Source organism: Typha angustifolia, chromosome 14 (genome assembly GCF_048772165.1).
Source record: "Typha angustifolia cultivar Huaian chromosome 14, ASM4877216v1, whole genome shotgun sequence".
NCBI lineage: Eukaryota > Viridiplantae > Streptophyta > Magnoliopsida > Poales > Typhaceae > Typha > Typha angustifolia.
This window is the reverse complement of record NC_133252.1, coordinates 8845588-8867315: the sequence shown is the minus strand read 5'-3', so window position 1 is coordinate 8867315 and position 21728 is coordinate 8845588. Positions and strand designations below refer to the sequence as shown.

Here is a 21728-nt window from a genome sequence, read left to right as displayed (position 1 = left end):
CCTCCTCACATCTCTCATTTTTCTATTTTTTTTCCTCCATATTTTCTTAAGCTATTCAAACATGGTAAATTAAATTAATCCAGAGGAATCCTTTAGTTGCGCTTTTCAATTCCTACATGAAAATTTTTCCTAAGTTACAGAAACAGACCTTTAATGGCAGACAGAAACCTTAAATTTCACTATCTATACACTATAACCTTCTGATTTTACTTCATATTCTTGCAAATAAAAATACCTAAAATTTGTAGCTGCAGAGCTGGAATGTCTCCTGCTAGGAACTCAAGTTGCGAGCTATATGAGGCATGAGATTGTTGACATATCATACAAAGGTCTATAATATATCTTTAAACACCATTTCATTGGAAGAGCATGGTTTATATCCACAAAACACATTTCACAACTTTGTACCTGCAATCTCTAATATCAATGTGATACATTTTGATTTGACCTATTTCACTGCGTATTTTGGCAGAATTAATAAATCATATTGTGGGCATATTTTGATAAAATCAATCAAGTTTCATAGTTCATATCATATCATGATAACAATGTTTAGTATTAGAAGAAACTACTTAAAGATTAAGAACATAATAAACATCCGTGGCACTTCAATCTTTGGCATAACTCTTTGGTGGAATGTGATGCATAGAGTTGACCTGCAACCAATTAAATCAGACAATATAAATTCAACATAGATTTGAATATTCCTTATACTTTATGTAGCTTAACAAGGAAGATAACTAAGTACTTGGCGTCAGCGTTCTCTTCATCTTCTTTTTTCTCTTTTCCATTTAAAGGCGAAAAAGGAAGCAGCTAAGGTAGTCATGCAATTTTACAAATTTAGTTTTGATTCTAGAATTTTTGAATCTCCTCAAAGATAAAATTCTAGTGACATCACTTGCCCTTTGTGCTTGCGAAGTATGCTAATTTTTCAGCAAAATCAATTATATAACAGATGTCCGACTCCCAAAATCAAAGATAGGAGCAAAATGACCAGACTCATACAGTCAAATATGACATGCAACTTAGTCTAGAGTATAATTCTTACCATGAGGAAAGGGCATCAATAGGAGACGATTGACCCAGAAAATTACCTCCTTAAAGCGATCTTTGCCAACAGCACCCATGCACCGCCGTGCTATCCTGTACTAGAATGGCATGTGTGGATCGGCACAGGCAGTGCCAACACAACAAAATTTGTTGTATGGTGTTATTTCTCTACAAAGTGTGGAAAACCTAAATTCGTGCAAAGATTTTATTAGTATACATTCTGTGAAGGCAATGTAGAAGTCCACTTGCATATTTTCCTAGAAAGACACAGGAATTCATGCTGTTGGACATCTACTTTTCAGGGATGCATTCTCTCACGTGAATAAGAGATCACTGAAGAAGGAATCAGAAAGGCAATCTTTAGCAGACTCATATAAGCTTAAACGCTTTTTCAATGACCGAAGCTCCCGTTCGTCCTTTGCTGTTCGTTTCTGGAAATGAAATGCTTATAAAGTTAGAGAATATTACTTTCTCCACCATCGTGGTGCAGAATTAATTTTTCCAATTAATACCAAAGAGAATCGGATAAGTTGAACTTACAAAGGATTTCTTCAACAGCAAGATATCTATCAGATAAATTAACCAGAGCACATTTGTCTTTGGAAAGCTGCATAATTACGAATATTAAAAAATACAGTTGTACTTGCTGAATAGAAAGTCTTAGTAACTGAAGAAAAAAAGTATATATCAATATTTGTCCAGATTATTGTTGGTTTAATTGTTTCCTTCCGTGTCTTTACAATAAATCTAATACTAATTGCACCATAAAATATGGTTTGGTTCTGATATAGATGAAAAATTACACACAACTTACTAACTGCTATATTGTGCACAAGAAGTATCAGGGCCAAAGTAGACCAAGATTTCATGAGAATATGGAATACCTCTATAGTCCAATCTACTGCACATTATGAAGGAACAGCTAAATAGTGTAAACATAAGTTTTACCTTTCTTCCCAGCATTCTTCAGTTACTTCTTTCATTTTCCGATAGGTTTCTGACTGCATTGAAAAATGAACAATTAATTGGATTGCAAAGAATGTTCAGATATCAAAGGTCAGTACTTAATCTTGTCTTTACCTGTTTATCTCCTTTTGGTCCCTCAAACAATCCAGGATCAGCAGATAGGTCAAGAAACAGTATAGCATCCCCTGTAAATTAACATAAAACATCACAAATTCCATCTGAAAATTCATCACTAAAGATATACGTTCACAAAATTTCTTATCAAGAAATTTTGGCATAAATATTTGATACCCAGACTGGCAAAATACCATTAGACTTTATATTATCACTGAAAGTCAAATTACAACTTACAAGCACACTGAAAAGGAGTGATAGTTAAGCACACTAATGGATGACAGTTCAGAAATAATTGTCACTGGAGGGAAATAATTTTTGACACCATCAGTATCACAAAAAAGGAAAACTATGTAGTGCATTGTTGCATATCCAATTATCAGTTTATATCAGCATTTTTCTAAATTACAACATGCAAAAGCTGCAATCTTTTGCCATTGGACACAAGCTAAAACCTAGATATATTTGATTGTTTCATGCAATACTTCCAGTAATGATAGATAGACCAGCTTTTCGACAGAGAAAATAGGTTCTGCATTTTATCTAAAATGCTCTCATATATAAATATATGAAATATATGGAAGTTCTCATCTGGCTACTCTACATTTTTTAAGGTTCTGTGAGATCTTATCTAAACTAACAACTTGTAATGTTACAGTGAGATACTACTATATTATATACATGCACTCTTAAAAATACTCTATGAGGAAACGTCCTTGTATGTTTTACAAGAGTTCATTTCATCTGAGCTATTGCAACAAAATCTTCCCTAACATATACTACTGAATTAGAGTCAGAGTACTTTAGAGGTCACTCCATATTGATGTGCAACGAGTATAAAAAAGTTTAAAGAACAAAAGAGATTTATAACAGTGGTAGAAACCAACAATTTAGCTTACTATTTGGGTCAGCTACATGATTCTTTTCTAAAACTTGCAAGGATAGCTAGATGGCAACTCTAATGAAATGCAATTGAAGTTCCCTATAGAAACATATGGTTAGGTTGTTTCTTGTAAATGACATCATAGTATGATGGTCAAGGCTTGCTCCATACGTCCTGGTGGTATGGGCAGGGGAACAATCTTCCAGTAATGGAGCCTCTGCCAGTTGGATCACTTTTTGTACATGGAAACATCTAATTTCGACCTTGATAAGCTTAATTTTTTCATTGTCAATCAACTACATTTTGTTCTTTCAAAAGCGATAAATGCAAATGATACATTATCTTAGCATGCACCAATAACCTTTTCTTTGCACAAGATGATCAATTATGTCAGTTGAACACGGTTTGAAGTTTTGTCCGAAACCAAGATGCCTCGTCTAAAATGCTTCGCATTTCGGTCCTATTTGATCCAAAACTGCTTCTAAGCTAGATTTGACTTCAGTCAAACTTGTACGTAAGTCAACATCAACCTCATTGCTTAAAATGTTATTAGATTTTGTGTGAGTGAAAATAAGATAAAGAAGACTATTGATCAAAAGAAGCTCAAAATTGATATAACGAAACTAGAACCAAAACCATACTCGAAACCGAAACTTAGAACTATGGGTTGAAGATGTTTAAACTTTAAAAGAGAATTTCTCATAGTGGTCAACAGAAAACACATCAGAATAGGAACTCTAACTGGAAATCTACATGTAAAATATGTTTATGCTAGACTAAGAATGTTAATCATTAGGGAATCAAGCTTAGATGCAATATTCCTTTCCTATTAATACAAAACTTGAAGGAGAGAAATCACCTGTATTGATCCGAGAAAGGGTGAAATCAATTATCGCAGTGGTTAGACCGAAGGTCCTTAAGCACAGTACCTTTCCTTGGATAGTGAAACTAATTGACTCTGTTTCATTGCGAGCCAAAAGAATATTCCCCCTGAAAATCATCCAAAGATTGTTAAAAAAAACAATATGAACAGATCTTCTAAACAAATTTACAAAATATTGAAAATGACAAGTAGACCAATGCAAATCTCGATGTTCAAATTCGCATGCGCTTTCTGCCACAGCTAGAGAAGCAGTAACCTGCAACAATCAGGTGGAAACCAGTAAACCTTAAAGTGCAAGAATTGCTAGTTAATCTGATCGATATAAAAGTATACTAGCCTACCTGCACTAGCAAACTTCGAGCCTCATTATAGTTTAGGAGTACGAAGCTTTCAAGATCTCTACCCCCATCAGCTAATACAAACACGATATAGCACTGAAATAATGGTTATCATTTATCAGAGACCAACTAGAGAATATTATAAACTTCCTAACAATGTTATATCACCAGATTAAAGTAATTTTAAATGTTCATGCAAAATACTTCAAGTTAAAGGACCTGTTCATCTGAAAATTCCTTTGGATGATCATTTTCTGAACCATGCTTTGCATCCCAGTCTTCCCATGCACTGACCAGTCCAGAATCATAGGGACCTCGGCAAACTTTAAAGCTAAAGAGAACATATTTATCATGATCATTGATATGCTAATGTTAACCACTAAGTGATATGCTGAAACTAAAGTCCTTTTGGAAAAAGAAATACTTCATTACAGCATTTTGCAACCAAAACCATGGCATGCATGGGGAAATAAATGTCTCTTACATACTCTTTTGTTTCTATGAACCCAGTGCACGAATTCTCATTATTAGTTTTCCCCTGTTCTATCCTTAAATTATTCAGAGTCAAAGAAAGCAAGACTTCTTCAAGAACCTCTTCAGATTTCTGCAATAACAAACATGAAGTTAGAAATTGATGGAGTTTTAATGAAGGTACAGCTTATAAGTTGATGTGTGTAGCAAACCTTCTGTACTTCTCCATTTACTAGTGCATCCCCATCAATTGGAACTACTTTGCATACTGTTTTACCTGCTCTAAAGGCCTCTCCATATGTGCCTTCGCCAATTTTTATAATGCTACTTGGCTCACTGTTTTCAAGAATGAAATAAGTTGTTACATAGACCTCCTAAAAGTGGAGTGTAAATGAATTAAAAACTCAGAAAAATCTGAGAGATATAGCAATAACAAATTCTACATAATCAGTAAGAATCAGACAATACACCTATCCTTGATTTAATCAAGTCACTGTCTTGCAGCTAAAAATATTGCCAATCAGTAGCCCACAGTGTTGCTATGCACTCATAGCCACATGATATGCTCATGGTAAGTGAGCACAGAAAAAAGTAGTTATTCTTTTCCTTTTCTGAAGATAAGGTTTATTTATACACTTTGATAACCAATCCAACAACATAGTTCTTCCAATATATGATAACAATTGTAAGAAATTATTTAATGATTATCTGAGTAGCAGGCCAGGAAAGAGAAGTTGGTATGATTTAAAAGTAGAACTAACCAATAAATGGAGAAGACTTCAGCCAGACTAACTGGAGCAGACTGCCGGCAAACCATTAAAAGCTGAATGAATGCACTCAGACATTCACCACTCAATGATGGCAAAGACACAGGCCCCTTCTCAAGTTCTCCTTCTAACCCTTCACCTATATCATCTCGCTTCAGAACCTCCACACCTTCACTATTATCACCTGTTATGATCTCATCTTTTATGCAAAGTGCATTAAGTGAAGTCACGACAAAGTTTTCGTTTGAGGTGCCACTCAAGCTGCTATCAGCAGCTCTTGAAGTAATATTCATCTGATAAGAACTATGTGTAGAGCGGATCCTTGATCGCACATCCTGTTCTGGAGTTTTCTCAACAAAATTATCACAAGCATCAGAACCACTCTCTCCAGAGGGAATCAGTGGTGTTTCCATAATTTTGAACATTGGTTGCAAAAGTCCACATCCGGAAGCAAGCTTCAAGATCTTCCACCTCTCCAAAATCGAAGGCAGATCGTGCATGATGCTATCCTGCTTCACGCCCATGGTCCAAGTGCTAAAGTTTTTGGGTGAAGGACTCTCCTCTAGCAGCTCAAAGGCATCTACTTCTTGAAAGTATGCCTTCTCCTTCCTGAAATCCAGAGGCTCTGCTGCAGCTTTCTTCTGTAAAACCAATCCAAGCTTCCTAAATAAACCAATCAATACTTCCAACAAATGGAATCACTTATGAATTAGAATCGCACCGAGCGTGGACCCTGCTTTGGTGGTCTCTTAGTGGCACCCCCTGGTTTAGGGTGATGACGAAGATCCACTCCAGCAGCAACAACGATACTCTCCCTTCCTCTATCAACAATGACAAAGGAAAAAAAGAAAGGAAAAGAAAATGAAGAGGTAGAGAATGAGTAATCAGCAGCATTGTGAAGAGTCGAAGTTGCTTTTAGTAACATAATGTCGTAACCAAGTAGAGACCCTAAATTTTAAGAGTAGAAACAAAATGACAACAAGCCAGACGAGATGAGTGGCATCTTACACAAGAAATCACGCATAAAACTACTAAGTTTCGAATTTCTATAACCAAATAGAAGCCTTAAATGATTTAATGCACTAGAATAACAGAAACGGATGAACTGCAAGAGAGGAATCACATGCTTCAACAGAACCTAAGTATATATACAAATAAAAAAGGGGCTAAATTAAGAAACATGATATGAGAAAACTGAGTAAAGTTACTAACTTTCTGAGTTAGAGCACCCTAAAAGTTCACGAAAAAGAGTAGCAACTACATTAATAACGAGTTTTAAATACCTGATGGAAAGGGATCGCTTCCAGCTAGTCCTCTTGCTCGGTGCGACGCTCACTCGCCTCGCTCTACTAAATCGGCTCCTTTTGATAATCAAAATTAAGAAAACCAAGAATTTAAAATTTTGCAAAAACCATAGAAAACCCTGAAAACTTTAAGGACATCGTATGGAATGTCTACATCTCGTCGTCTCTAGGATTAGTGCCTTGTGCTCTTCGCCGTCCATAGAAGACGGCGATTTGGGCATTTGGACGTTCTCCATCTTGGGATGCGATCTCCTCCCAGAGATCGCCGCCGGAGCCTGGAGAGATCGGAGAACGAGATGTAAACTGAGGAGATTAACGGAAACAGAAGAGAGAGAGAGAGAGAGAGAAGGATCTAGGGTTTCGATTGCTTACCTTGTCGGCAATCCATCGCCGGGACCCCGGTGCCGGGAGAGAGATGAGAAAAGACGCAGTGCGAGAGGTTGGACAGAGCAAGAGAGGGAATTTTGAACTTGGTTTTGGGCCAGAATTCACATGAGGCCCAAACAAAACCTCTCCAAAACTCTTCCGTACGTTAACAGACAAAATTTCCAACAAATTAAATGCACTCTAGCCTTAGCCTAACCCTAATGTATTAGTCTTGAATCCAACATGTCCACTATTGAAATACTTTTGAAAAAAAGATTAGGTTAATTTTATTTAGACCCTTTAAACTTTCACTATTTTTCATATACACTCCATAAGTTTCTTTTTATTACTCACGTACATTCTCTTAACTAAAAAAAAAATCTATATATATATCATTTTAAACCAAGAAAAATAAATAAATATATGAACCTCTACATTAAAACAGACCCTTAGAAGCGAAGAGAAAGGAAAAGAAAGGTTTATCCAAATAAGCTGAGAGAAATTTATTCTCTTTTTTTTCTCTTGTATTCTTTCTATCTAAATATAAATATATTTCTGGTTAACCTATATAGATATGATTAAATTGTTGGTGTAATGTTAATCACTTCATTCAAATTGATTATGAATCACATATTTAACCTTTTATTTTTTTTATTTTCAAAGCAAATTAGATTGTGTTATTAGCCATAGTTACTATATGTGTGTCTTGGCTACAAGCATAAAGTGCATTTTTGTTTTTAAGTGGAACATTGCATACCAAGGAAAAAAGCTCTAGGCAATATAAAAAGGAGGAAAACAAGTTTTTTTTCATAATATTTCGTCCATTCATATATTTAGTTTAAAGGTTTTCTGTTCTTGGATGTGTTGGATGTAAGAGAACGGAGAGCATATATAAAGATAACATGGTTTTTCTTACTACTATTATATTTGAAAGTTCGTCAAATAAGAAGCTATGTCATGCTTCCATCTTGATCGATGATATGTATATCAATGAAGTAATTAAAGACCACACGAATCGCTGCAAAAGAGAGTTTAGCTTGGAAACTTATAATTCTCATGAACTCTGCATTTTCAAAAGAGAAAAAAAAACTTTATTGCAGGGTACAAAACATGTCACAATTCAATAACAAGCAATGTTTATATACACCTTAATTATCATATATTCTTCGTTCATTAATTATCACTCCTCAATTAAATTAGACATAATAGTAATTTTTATCCATACTTTAAAGCAAGCATCTATGTTAGAATATTTAATATTTGTTATCTATGTTAGTGTGAGAGAGAGAGAGAGGCGCTAAAAGCTACTTTGTTCTCTTGTTCATTTTTAGAATTTTTCATAGGTTTTATTTTTCTCTTGAGCTGATTGAGACATTTCTGTGCAATATGATCAAAACTAGAATATTTATAATATTATATTTTACTCTCATGATTTTTTATATTTTTGTTTTGATGAATTGTTAACCAACCAAAAATTTGCATTTCTAAAATTTTTCTAATTTTCAAAACTATTGTTCTTCCTGAACTTCTTATCTATGAACTTTTAAGTTTCTTAAAAGATTTAGTGAAAAATTTCACAAACATAGTCAAAATTATAGGATCTAATTCACTTTCATCGTCCAACTTCTCTATCTTGTCTCTAATGATAGCTAAAGCCATGCTATAGACTTTTTAGATTTTGAGAGAGTTGACTCAAAAGTTTATATATGTTTTTACCATTTATTCAGCATTCATAGTGTCAATATCTTTACTTTATTCTACGATAGTAACTTTAGGGTGAAATCTATCAAGTAAATGTTACGATCCAACCACATAAATTAAGTCAAGTCAAGTCGAGTCAAGTTAGTTACTTAGTTTTATTTTATTATTTTGAATTTCAATTAAATCGGATAATCCACATGTGGATTTGATCCACTAGAGATTTTACTCCTATAAATAGAGGTGGACATGTGTTGACAATTATCAATTGTGAAGAAATTTAAATTTGGCCAGTTATTATTTTTATCCTTATCTTTTATCTAACTATTAGATTGCTTTATCTTTTTAGGAGTAAATTATAGTCATAGAAACATCCTAACCTTCCAAACATTAGCCACATCCTACCTCTAGTAGCCACCCAACAATACTGACATCAACCACCACCCTTGGCCGAAATGTCAGTTGCTAATAGTTTCACTCATTCATATAGTGACTGTTTTGGGGATCACGACAATACGAAGAAATAAGTTGGTTATTAGTTTATTTTATATAATTACTAAGTTTATAGTAGGAAGTAGTAGGACTCTTTCTTTTTCTAATTCCAATTTTAAACTCTAAAAAAAAACTAACGAGCCACACACTGAGCATAGCAATTATACCAAATAGTCAATCGACATAGAATTAGAATTGCTCATTTTTTATTTAACAGAAAAAGAATGAAGGAGTTTGTCATTTTCTATTATGTCACCATATAGAATGGGAAGACAAGGTGAATTATTCGCCACAACTTCGGATAATTACTGTTTTGTTTTATTCTGATCCATTAGAATTCTAACTCATGAGGCTACCTCTACCTAAATTTTTATAATTTTCTTATGTCTGGATCAGTCTAGATCTGGTTTATAATATTGGTATCAGAACCGACGTTCCTTGGAAGATGATTAACCTGCGTTTCAAGACCAACGAGGAGGGATCAACCATGGAGGACCACGATCTCATCTTCATTCCTATAAGAGTTAATCTGGCGTCCCTGCTGCCACCACCAATAGTTGACGAGGAGCTGCCGACCTAGGCAAAAACATGGATAGAGTCTATAGACTCGTAGCGAGAATCATTGAGGAGAGCCACAAAAAGTTCTGAAAGGATCGAGAAGGCAATCCAAACTTTAATGCCTATTCTCCTAGCCCAACGTAGCTAGCCCGTGCCGCCATACTAGTAGCGCCGCCGGCCATGGCGGAAATAGCCCAACTACAACCACCAACTTTAAATTATGAAGGAGGTGGAGAGGAGACCCAACCGCCGGCGAAAACCCCTCCTCTGGTCGAGGAGGAACACCTTCCGTCCCTATAGACCGAGCTCGTTGTTGCATCGATGCCAGAGTAGCCACCAAAGACGGCCCTCGAGTTGTCTTCCCCACCTGCAAGGGGAGCTAGGCCCTCGAGTTGTCTTCCCCACCTAGCTTCCCACCGGCGGCCATCCGGTCACTCTCGGCCCCTACCACCACGTTTGGTCCCTCCCATGGGACCCCTGCACCCGAGCCTAAGTTGCCGTTTGCACCGGCACCAATTGGAAGACTACAAGCGACGACGGTTTACGTTGCAGTAAAATAGCGGCAAGTGGCTGCGTGTCCGACATTCTAGCGACCATCAATGGCTATGGTCGGCTCCCACTGGCTGATTGCAATACCGTGGTGGCCATCGCAATCATCGGTGACCATTGCATGGCTGAACTTGACGGCCACACTTGTGGTGATATTAACCAAGCGAAGCCACGTCTAGGTGGCTTCCACAGGCCTTGCTGCACTGGGGCTCCACGATAGTGGGACCACGGCCAGCAACCGCAGTCGCTGGGGGTCGGGGGAGCCTTTAGCCACCTAAGCCTGAGCTCAATATTTGGCTTCCACTATTGCTCACTGCCGCTCCGCCACCGCAAGGACCAGCAAGGGGCTAAATGCCAACGACCCACGATCGAACCCAGCCGCCGTCGCCCCCCATGCAACCTGTAGTGGCATCCCTAGACCGAATTCCAAATTCATCCCTGGGGTTAGCTTTTTGGGTACTAAGTGAGAAAGATGAAGTGCATGTATCTCGAGGCGTGCTAAATTTTAGCGATCTAGTTCAATCAATTTGCATGAACTAGTTAAGAGGTCATGAGCATGACTTAGAGCCCGAGGACAACTAATGGAATGAATCAGTGGACTTGCACTATCAAATTGAGTCGTATCTGCATGTAGACCCGTGGGCCTACGAGCACGACGTAAATTAGAAGATCTAATTCGCATACTAGTCACCTTGAGGACAAAGTGTCGAAAGCATGGTGGATTATTATTATCCAATCACATGGGTTAAGTCGAGTCAAGTTAGTTACTTAGCTTTATCTTATTATTTTAAATTTTAAATAAATTAGATAATCCACATGTGGATCCGATGCGCTTGGGATTTTACTCATATAAATAGGGTGGACATATATTGATAATTATTAGTTGGAAAGAAATTTGAGTTTAGCTAGCTATTATTTCGTCTTTATCTTTTATCTAGCTGTTATATTGCTTTATCTTTCTAGGAGCATATCATAACTATAAAAACATTCTAACCTTTCAAACCCTAACCACCTCCTACCTCTAGTAGCCACCCTACAATACGGCCATCCACCACTACCATTGGCCGTTCGCCACCTTTTGACGACCGCCGCAACATCGGATAGTTACCGTTTTGCTCTATTCTGGTCTATCTCCACTATTTTGTTTTTAACTTTTCATCCCGACCTCCAATTTAGGTGAAACAAGAGTCATTAAAATCTTAACTTATGAGGTTACCTCTATGTAAATTTTTATAATTTTCTCAAGTCTAGATTAGTCCAAATTTGGTTCGTAATGGTAGAAACCTAAGAATTTTGCACACTATCTTGAGTTCACTATATCACTCAGTTTAGTATAAAACTCATCGAAAGTTTCATTCTCTTCCATGCGAAGAGTTTCACAACTTATATTCAAATCTTTAAAGCTTCGAAAGCTTAATAGGAATGGTATTCTCATATGTGGTTTATAAGATAATTCATGCATCTCTAGCAACCTCACATGTAGATATTCTTTAGAATTCGTCCCAAGAAACACAACTGAAAATAGCATTTACGGCCTTACTATTCTAGCCAACTTTCTCATTGTCTGACTTTTTCCAAGACTTAACTAAATTTTAAATAAGCTCATCGTCTACCAAGTGCATCGATACACTCTAACCATTTATACGACAAGCCAAACACGCTCATCTATAAGTTTTATGAAAGCTCTCATTATAGCTTTCCAATAACCATAATTCACTCCATCAAGAATAGGAAGTCTAATCAATGATTGCTATTTCTATGAAAATTCATGCCAAGTGGATCACTCTTTAAGTTAAGAGAATTTGGCTATAGTACCATTTGAAAATATTTAGACACATATATGTATCTAACACTTAAACATGATTTCCATGTCTTGCTTAAATAAAAATGAGGAATAGTAATTAATAAGTAAAGTAAAGATGAACATTGAGATTTTTAACGTGAAAAAACTCTAAATAGGTAAAAAAATTATAGATTTAAACTCTGATCAAACAAATCACTAATAACTATAGAAGGTTACAAGATTGACTTACAAAATACCCGGTCGATCCCCACGATTTTGTTTGACTCAGTCTTGATCGCTAGACTTCGTGATTCACTGTTTTCCGTAATTGATCTCTAATCTTAGTAGCCTTTGAGGTTGATTTTCCATCTTGGTGACCCTTAAGGTATGATGAAGAAGACAAGCAAAGCACTAATCCTAGTTAGTGAAAAATATTATTTCTTTAAAAGCAATAACTGATGTGCCTAGGGTTCGGTCATCTTAACCCTTATATACTATAAAGATAAGGCATAATCCAAGTTAAATTTGGTTTTAAGGAATCCCAAACTTTGTAAAAACTCTATGGTCTATTTGAATGTATGTTGAGCTCGTTCAAATGCCGGACTTGATTTTCAGTTGCATTCAAACAATCGAAAACAACTCTCTATATCTTCAAACGTGCTTTGAATGCTCGAAAACTAGTTTCTGTATCTTCAAATGCCTATTGGATGCATTCTAATGCCCTTCAAACGCACCAACTTAAAATATTTAAATATAAAATTCTTCAACCTGAATCTTATTAAAATTTATAGATATGCTCATATACATGAATAAAAATACTTATAATATTTAGTACACATTTGACACCACTAAAAACCTAACAATTCAGGTGAAAAAAAAAATCATATCTTAACTACTACTACTGCATATCTTATCTCAATGCTAATAATCAAGAGTATGGATTTCATAAGAAGCTAAGCATGGATATGGTTAATTTGTTACTCTGTTGCGATAATATTATTGCTATTTGTTTAGGATACTTCTAATTCTTTTGTACATGTAAATTTATATAAGAGAAGTCCAGCCAGGTTTGGAATTTACGTTGCCTTTTCCACTACTCTTCATACTCTTTTAATTTATTTTAATATAACTCTATGAGTAATTAATGCAAAAGTCTAGTGTATATCACACCTTGTGTTAACACTATATAAACATGTATGATATAAGCAAACTTAAAAGAAAATATAAAGCAAGTAGACAAACAAATACCATCTTATAGCTTAAGAAATAATATGTGACTAAAATAGACAATCAATCAAGCTATAATATAGAGACATACACAAAATTGTCTATTAAGATAAATGCAAGTAAAAAAGATAGCAAAGTAGCACAAATAGCAAAATAAATAGTGTAAAAAAATAAGATCAAACCCTTTCTAATTAATATGAAAGTGATTTATTCTAAGATGACAATGTTTTGATACCAATTGAAATGATGGGTTTACCTTGCTGTATTTACTCTCGTACAAAATGTATTTTTTAAAAATATCAAAATAAATTTTAAAAAAAAATGGGTGGTTTGTGACAACTTTTAGATCTCAATTGGTAATGTTTTTTTAATTAGATTGTGCTACTACATGATGTGCTAATGGAACTTATTAACTCTAGATAGATATCTATGTAAAATATTATCTAAATATCTTAAGTGCAAGCACAATATTATCAAAACACTTAAGTGCAAGCGATATAGAGACGTGATATAAAGATAATGTTTATAGAAGAAAAGAAAGACTAAGCTACTAAAATATGCTTAAGTAATCATCACAAACACCATAATTAATTCTCTAACATAGAAAATCTGCCTCCTCTCATTACTCACTAGAAAGGAAAAAATTATCATGGGGAGAAACTAGCGGCTACTTATCACTCAGCTTCGTTGCATCTTCTTCTACAATGCTTTAACTATGGTAAGACCTTGACATATGGAAGGATCTTCTATCTTTATAGTGGGGAGAGACCCAACTGAAGAATGGTTCAAATTTCTTATTCAGCCTGAGGCGATTGGCTACAAAAAATAAAGACCAGTCGAATAGATCAAAGATTAATTGGATGAATTTTAATAGTTCTTTAGATAGTGCTCTCAGATTCAAAATATTTAGTCACCGTTCGAATGTGAACAGTTTCATTGAATGACACTATTTCATATCGCAAGTATAATTTTGAAATAGTAAACTTCAATCTAATTAATATATCTATTTGAAATTTGAAATTAGAATGAAGGGTTTGGCCACTGCAATACTTGCAACTATAGTGAAAGGGCGAGGTTCAAACAAGAAAAAAAAGGGGGAGGATAGTTTGAGACCGAAAGGCATTGCTACGTAGCAGTACGTCCCCCAAGGTGTTGTGAACGACGTCTTCTTCGGATCTTCTTCGGCGAGTTTGATTTGGTTGTAGCCAGAGAAACCATCCATAATTACAAGGCATGCTTTCATTTAGCATATTTATTTGAAATTACTTTTAGTAGTTTAAAAAGAGTGAAAAATAAATTATAAAATTACTCTAATTATCGGAGACAACCGCGTAACGGGAAATGATTTGTCATATATTTTCCTTGCTTTTTTACTCTACCAAACTAAACATATTAAATATCTAAACTTTGTTATATACGACTGTGTTAAATATATCCATGTGGTTTGAAAACTTCAAACCACATTAGGACATACCGATCTCTCCATGAATGATATCATCTACAAAAAGGATTGAATTAATATTGTAATATTATCTTCTAGATAAAGTCAGTTGTAGATTATACAATACTAACAAGTATCACATATAGATAGAAGTAGAACTCACGTAACAGTGATGTCCTGAACTAAATAACTATGACAACTTAGTAATTGAAGCATAGATGAGCTAATGATTAACTCTCTTTTTTCTAAAACAATTATAAGAAAAGAAAATTACAACACCAAAAGTTCAAGCAAAAGTAGATAAAATGTATATAGATCAAAACTATTATTTTTGAATACTAATGCTGATCAATATAAGAATCTTTATTTCTACTCTATCATTTACAAGTATGTCTCTTCCTGTAAATTATATAGAGAAACATATTTAACTTATAGACAATATATTTATATATTATCGAAAAATATTTAACTTTATGCATCAACCAAATGATTGTTTGGTGTTGTTAAATAGTAATATCTTGTTTTAACGAGCTAATTATTGTTGGTGAATAGGATTTCTTATAGATCCATGAGTAGAATTATAAATTAATATTATTTTATTTTTTATATACAGTTTTCTAAATTCTACAGGGAGAATTTTCTTTTTATTACTACATCCATGCCAAAGTTTAATGCATCAACAATACTACATACACTTACCTTCTTAGTGGGTTATATTTTAGTTTTTTTTTAAATCTATGACATTAGTCTTTTTAGTTTTTCAATTTTTCAGGTTTCTGATCAAATTAGACATACTTTTAATTAAAAAAACCAAAATAAACTATCTTACAAACTTATTACTTAATGAGATTTAATTCACTGTAGTCGTAACAAAAACGTTAAATTAATCAGCGTTTTTAAAAACGCTAATCAATTCAATGTTTTTATCGCTGGTTAATTTTTTTTCTTAACTGCTGCTGAAAGATTAAGTTAAAGAAATTTATATACATAAAACGTCGACCCAATTCAGCATTTTATGTATATAAATCTGAATTAATACTAATTAATTCAATATTTTTATTAGGGGTAACAAGTTTAAAAAATAATCTATTTCAATAAAAATAAATTGAGACAAGGCTAGTTTGGTTAAACACTCGAGATATTTTTGATAATTAAAAGTATCTATGTGTCGTAAAATAATTTAGAGAAGATATAAAAATATTGATAAGTTCAGACGTTAGAAGTTATAAGTATTATCGTAAATTATCAACATAAAATTGATCCTATTTTAGCAAAAGAGCAAAATGGAAAATGTCACTATGCTCTAGAAAATAGCAAGTTGGTCCGTCGGTTTCCGGTGTGAACGCCAGGACGGGTTTTCTGACTTCCTTCGAAAGCTTTCGAGTTTCGAGTTTCGAGTTTCGAGTGCGCTCTCTCCCCCCTCTGTCTCCTAATTCCTCCATCTATAGCTCCTATCTCGATCTGGGGGTTCCCAAATCGCATCACCTGAGGCGATTCTCCTCTGCTAGGGTTTCTTTTATAGAATCTCCGACCTTTCGCTTGCTCTTTTCCCCCTCGATTTGGGCAAGATGATTTGAAGGTTTCTTTATGGTGGAATTGCTGGCAAATGGCCGACAGTAGGCGATTTGCCGTGAATCCTCAGCTAGGTCTGTCTGTCTCTCTCTCTCTGTTCTCTTACGTTTTCTCTTTTTTCAATCTCCAATTTCCTTATTTTTGCTCGAATTACATTGGCACGAAGTGATTGTTTTACGAATTGATACTTTAAAATTTGATATTTTCTTTTTATTTTGAAAAATTGTGGCCTTGTAACTGTTTGGAATCCGAGGTTTGAATGGGGAGGAAAACTTAAGGCTTTGTTGTAAGCATCTCTGCTTCTTTCGAGTAATATGTTAAAAGGAGGAATTTTGATGGGTTTTTGGAATATTAATCCCGTCTTTCTTGTATCAATGTTTTCTCTCAAACATGAAGTTGGGTTCTTCTGCTTGGCGTATTAGGGATAGCTTGGCTGGACGGATACTTTTACAGTTTCGGTCTGTAGGAGTGAACTAGAGTACATTCTAGATGACAAGTGCATTATATCAGAAGAGAGCAGTAAAGCTTTGATTAGCTCTCTTTTGTGATGCTGTTCAGAAGTCATAAGTTATACGCTTCTGATTAGTTAACTTATATGCTGTTCGTCTGATGGATGTCATTGGCTTGGATTATGAGATATCTGGACATGTTGGTATAGCTTCATTTGGGACTGGCCTTAAAGTAGAAACGGAAGTATGTGCCACTTGATATCGCTGACATGGGTAAAGAAGATAGTACATTGGAAGGACAAAGTATACTTCTATCATTCTATTTAAGAAATCTTTCAGTTCAAGCAGATTCTTATCTACAGGCACTACAACAGCTTGATGTGGTTTATAGTCCCCAAAACAACCAGAGAACTGAGCTGAATTTTATAGGGAACCTTTTGTTACTTACTGTATACCTTTAGTTAGTACAAATGACTAAATTCATGATTTTGGGATTTTTCCTGTATAGATATGATTTTGGGTTTCCTCATCTGGTAGATCAGTACATGACTCCGAAGTTGTAAGATGAAGCTTGACGTAAGTACAGAAAAAAGACAAATATGAGAACACGATCAATAAAAGGCCCTATGTTTAAAGATTTTAACCCTGTGGATAACATGAAATTCTGATATTGCATCATCTATCTGAGATCTAGCATACTAGGTTACACCTTGTGTTGTACCATCAGAATATTAGGGTATTAGGTATAAGATAGCTGTTGGGCCAATAGAAAACTGGCTTAAGATAGAATAGGTTAGTATGCAATTAAAAAGAAGGTTTTCTAATTGGACAGGTTTAAAAAACTAACAGTCCGATTCATATAAGCACAATAAACAAAGGTCCCATCTAGAATGAGAACAATAAAAGGATGGTAATCAAATGCTAGTTTTGTTTACAAGTAAGAATTAGTGATAAACAACATTTGTTTATCTCATAACCAGACTGCAGAAAGAAATATTCTTTAGCAATCTATTGTCAACTCCTCAATCTTGAATTAGATTTTAAATATTCCTTTATAAAGCTTATGATGATTAGACTCCATGTCAAATTTCCCTCTGATGAGATGAAAATAAAAATATTTTAATTAGAAATTTTGAATAAAGGCAATATAATGCCCTTTGGAACTGAGAATTACAAATTTCGAATAAAGGCAATATAAATATTTACTTTTTGTAATTATATATATATATATATATATATATTCAATAAAAATGTTTAGTATTAGTCAAATCAATTTTCATGTGAATTAAACCATATATTGTATTAATTGGATGATAGCTCAGTGGTCACTTGCTTTTAACAATACAACTGCCCCATGTTCGAGTCTAGTATATAAAATTAAAAGTGGTATTGGCTTATTAGACCCTTAGGTTTTCTTTCCCTAGACATCCTAAGCATATTGGGCCTTAAGATTTTGATAAAGGGGCCTCAAATGCATGGGTAGATGGACTAGGGTAGGCTTCTTTTAGGGCCCCAAATGCTTATACCTCTTCCCCATTTAGGGTGCTAAATGTAGTTTTATGGGCCTTTCCTAGAAGGGGCCTCTAGGCTTTTGACAATGCAACTGATCCATGTTCAAGTCTAATCTGTAAAAATTTTAAAATTAGAAGTGGTATTACCCTATTAGACCCTTAGATTCTTTTCCCTAGACATCCTAAGCATATTGGGCCTTAATATTTTGGTACCGGGCTTGCACTAGATGGACTAGGGTGTGCTTCTTTTGGCACCCCAAATGCTTAGACCTATTCCCTATTGGGGCCCCTAGCTGTAGTTTCCTAGCTGGGGGCCCCAGGTGATTAAAAGTTGATTGAGCTTGGCCTGAGTGTAAGAGTAGTCAGGAAAAATAATAGCTAATACCATGGGAAGGCATTCTAGTATGAAGAGCAGTGCTAGAAACATGCAATATTTATATTAGTAAAAAAAGTGGAATGCTAGAATTCATGTCACTGCTAAAGTAGGAATTGGACAACATAGCATAGAGAACAGGCACTGTTATGGAAGACGGTAACATACTTCAACTTGGAACTTCATTTCTCAAAAGGTCAAGATGAGTAAATCAAAATGTTGAAGTTTTAAGAAAAAAATACCAAGGTTCCAAGTATTGGAATCGGGATCGGCTGTTTGAAAAACAATATGTATCGGTAGTATTGACCTATATTTTAAAATACAGAAAATTTATAAATTTTTTAGAAAAAAGTATAACAATATATAAATTAAATTATTCATATATAAATTTTAAAAACTAAAAAATAAATATTATTTTCTCAATCTCTCTCCTTTCCTATTACTCACTATTTCTCCCTCACACAAATAAAAAAAATTTATTTTATCTCTCTCTCTAACTCTCTCACTTATTAGACTCTCCCTTACTAGCTCTCTCTCCCATTAACTCTCTTTTTTATCAAACTCTCTCCTCCACTAACTCCCGCTCCTACTACCTATTTCTCCCACTCTCTCTCTTAAAAATAAACTCTCCCTCACCCTCATCGACTACACTTGTCTCCGTCTCTACGATAGTTTTTATTTTTCCTTTCTCTCCATGTCTCTCTCTTCCTTCTTTTCTCCTCTCTCTTCTTCCCTCTCTTTCTTACTGCTGCAACCCATAAACTGTTTTGCTCCTTTTCTCTTTATCTCTTGTTTCCTCTCTTTCCCTTTCTCTCTTCCTTCCTTTCTTTCTCTCTCTTCCTCCCTCTCTTTCTATTTCTTTCCGCGCTCTCTCTCTTCTTATCCATACCCATCTCAGGTAGGATTGGTTGATATGTCAGTCGAAACTAGGGTCCACGGAAAGTACCTCGATTATTCAATGCCAAATTCAGTGCCAAATTCATGCTCAAAGGTTGAAACCACCTCTAGTACCCTAATACAGTGAGTATGAGAGAGAGAGATAGAGAGAGAGGAAATAAGGAGAAAACAAAGAAAGGGAATCATGTTCTTGTAATGGAAAATTTGAAACAACTCACTCCTCTAACATGATGTAGCTGCTGAAGGCTTGAAGCCCCAAGAAACGCCAAAGCATCCCCTCTAAAGCTTTTCTGCATGACATCCAAACTAACTTTTCTTAGATAAATAAAGTTTCGCATGACATTTTAGCTTATTGCTTAAGCAATTTAATAAAGAACTCAAAGTTCACGGGATACAACTATGACATGGTATAAGTAAGGCTATACGACATTGAAAAAATAGGACATGACATGCTACAATAAATAAATAATACAGACACACAAAGGATTGCTGTACCGGTGGCATGTGCTGTGTTGATACCCACCAATGACACGCCTATAAATTAGGTTTTTATAGGGTTTTTGTACATATTTTAGTTTTAATAAATGTATTAAAGCTTGTAACAATATCAATTATTCATTATTTAAATGAGCAAACTAATAATTATAAATCATTCAAAAAATATGTGGGTAAAAGGATATCAGATATTCGTATCTGTATCCAGAAAATTATATATGACTCCTATCCGAATCCGTATCCAGGTTTTTTTTCCAAAAATCTTACCCGTATCCGAACCCGTATCCGAACCCGTATCCAGATTGGATAGGAATTCTTTATCCACATCTAGTCCGATATAACTCTGAACCGTTTTTACCCCTATTATTATGTGAACAAGTCACAATGATAATGCTAATATGGGACAATAATCACAATACAATTCAATATCACGAGAACAAATAACTAGCATTATTTTTCTCTTTGCATATTACCTTTACAAACTGGAAGGTTGCAAATTGCTTTGGATGGAGTAGGCAAATCTGTGATTTTAATACACAACATTATTTTTCTCTAATGCACTAGTTTGTGTTTTTTACCTAAACCCTAATTTGTGTTTTCACTTTTCAGCATTATATTAATGCAACATATGCAAGAAATTCCTTCAATAGATGATTTCTGCTATAGATTTCTACAGGATACAATAAGTCTCCTGTCCAAAATGTGATCTAAAAGTGTTCAAAGTGTCTAACGATTGTGCAAATTTATTTTTATATTCTTTTAAATATCGGATACTTCTTAGAAGTGTCCCACACATGTGCTGGGCACAAACATGACATGCTGTTTGAGGTGTCTTTGCTTCCTAGCCTAATAGTATGTAATGAAACTCCTTCATGAAGATGAAAAAATGTTATGTTTGAAGTTAAAGATTTTGTTTTCATTAAATTTCAAGGAAGTTTGTTTTAAATTTTAATTGTCCTTTTCTTTTTCTTATGAACAAATTATTTTGCATCTTAGAAGATGTTGGTGCTAGCAATGTTAAGATGCTAACTCTAGATTATCCTCATATGTTGGACAGATATTGCACAGATTTTGCATGAGGCAAAAACTCGTTGGCTTCGTCCAAGTGAGATTTGTGAAATTCTTCGGAACTACCAGAGATTTAAATTGACTCCTGATCCGCCATACAAGCCTTTTGGTACGCATTTAGTCACTGTTCTCATATGCCCACATGAATGGTAGAGGTCCAATATTTAGTTTGCTTCATGAATGGGTACTCGTATGCTCAAATGAATTGTGCAATATAAAACTTGCTTCATGGATATGCATATATAAATGTGTAAGTCTCTGTGCATGGATGTGCACATGTGCATGCACAAGTGAATGCACCAATATATGTGTATGCATGTGGGTGATTTAGATGGTCTGCTGTATGCGGCTTACATGTGAAGGTTGTGATTGTCCTTTTAGATCATGAAATATGCATGCTTTATTCCATTTAGCATGATTTTCATTTATAGGTTTCTCAACTAACCTTTGTCAGGTTTTCTGATTCACTATGA

General features: G+C 34.8%; 2 protein-coding genes across 4 annotated transcripts in view; one reads left to right on the top strand and one right to left on the bottom strand.

Annotated features, from left to right (window-relative positions):
* Positions 1–401: 401 nt before the first annotated feature.
* On the bottom strand, positions 402–7272 carry LOC140776250 (serine/threonine-protein kinase haspin homolog). Of its 3 annotated transcripts, none has more exons than XM_073119890.1 (17): positions 7149–7272; positions 6931–7051; positions 6756–6833; positions 6194–6293; positions 5467–6113; positions 4918–5041; positions 4723–4838; positions 4454–4565; positions 4238–4330; positions 4091–4152; positions 3873–4003; positions 2131–2201; positions 1999–2051; positions 1591–1657; positions 1369–1481; positions 1049–1236; positions 402–656 (listed from the first exon to the last, which is right to left on the bottom strand). In XM_073119890.1, exons 1-16 carry the CDS (start codon positions 7162–7164, stop codon positions 1149–1151), a joined length of 1992 nt encoding a protein of 663 aa, XP_072975991.1. In that variant the 5' UTR covers positions 7165–7272; the 3' UTR covers positions 402–656; positions 1049–1148. The 3 variants fall into 3 exon arrangements, with proteins under 3 accessions (XP_072975991.1, XP_072975989.1, XP_072975992.1); XM_073119888.1 differs by having other exon boundaries at positions 1095–1236; XM_073119891.1 differs by lacking the exon at positions 402–656 and having other exon boundaries at positions 1077–1481.
* An 8960-nt stretch (positions 7273–16232) lies between these two features.
* LOC140775604 (calmodulin-binding transcription activator 3-like) overlaps positions 16233–21728 on the top strand; it is a 48766-nt gene continuing 43270 nt past the window's right edge. The window contains exons 1-2 of the mRNA XM_073118985.1: positions 16233–16536; positions 21245–21364. Of these exons, the coding sequence (XP_072975086.1) occupies positions 16497–16536; positions 21245–21364 (160 nt within the window). The 5' untranslated portion in view covers positions 16233–16496. The remainder of the gene's footprint in view (positions 16537–21244; positions 21365–21728) is intronic.

Coding starts and splice junctions, on each gene's coding strand:
- LOC140776250 (XM_073119890.1), bottom strand. Junction 4,566..4,722: donor GGGTTCATAGAAACAAAAGA/GTATGTAAGAGA, acceptor TGTTCTCTTTAG/CTTTAAAGTTTGCCGAGGTC. Junction 1,237..1,368: donor TTCAGTGATCTCTTATTCAC/GTGAGAGAATGC, acceptor GCACGAATTTAG/GTTTTCCACACTTTGTAGAG.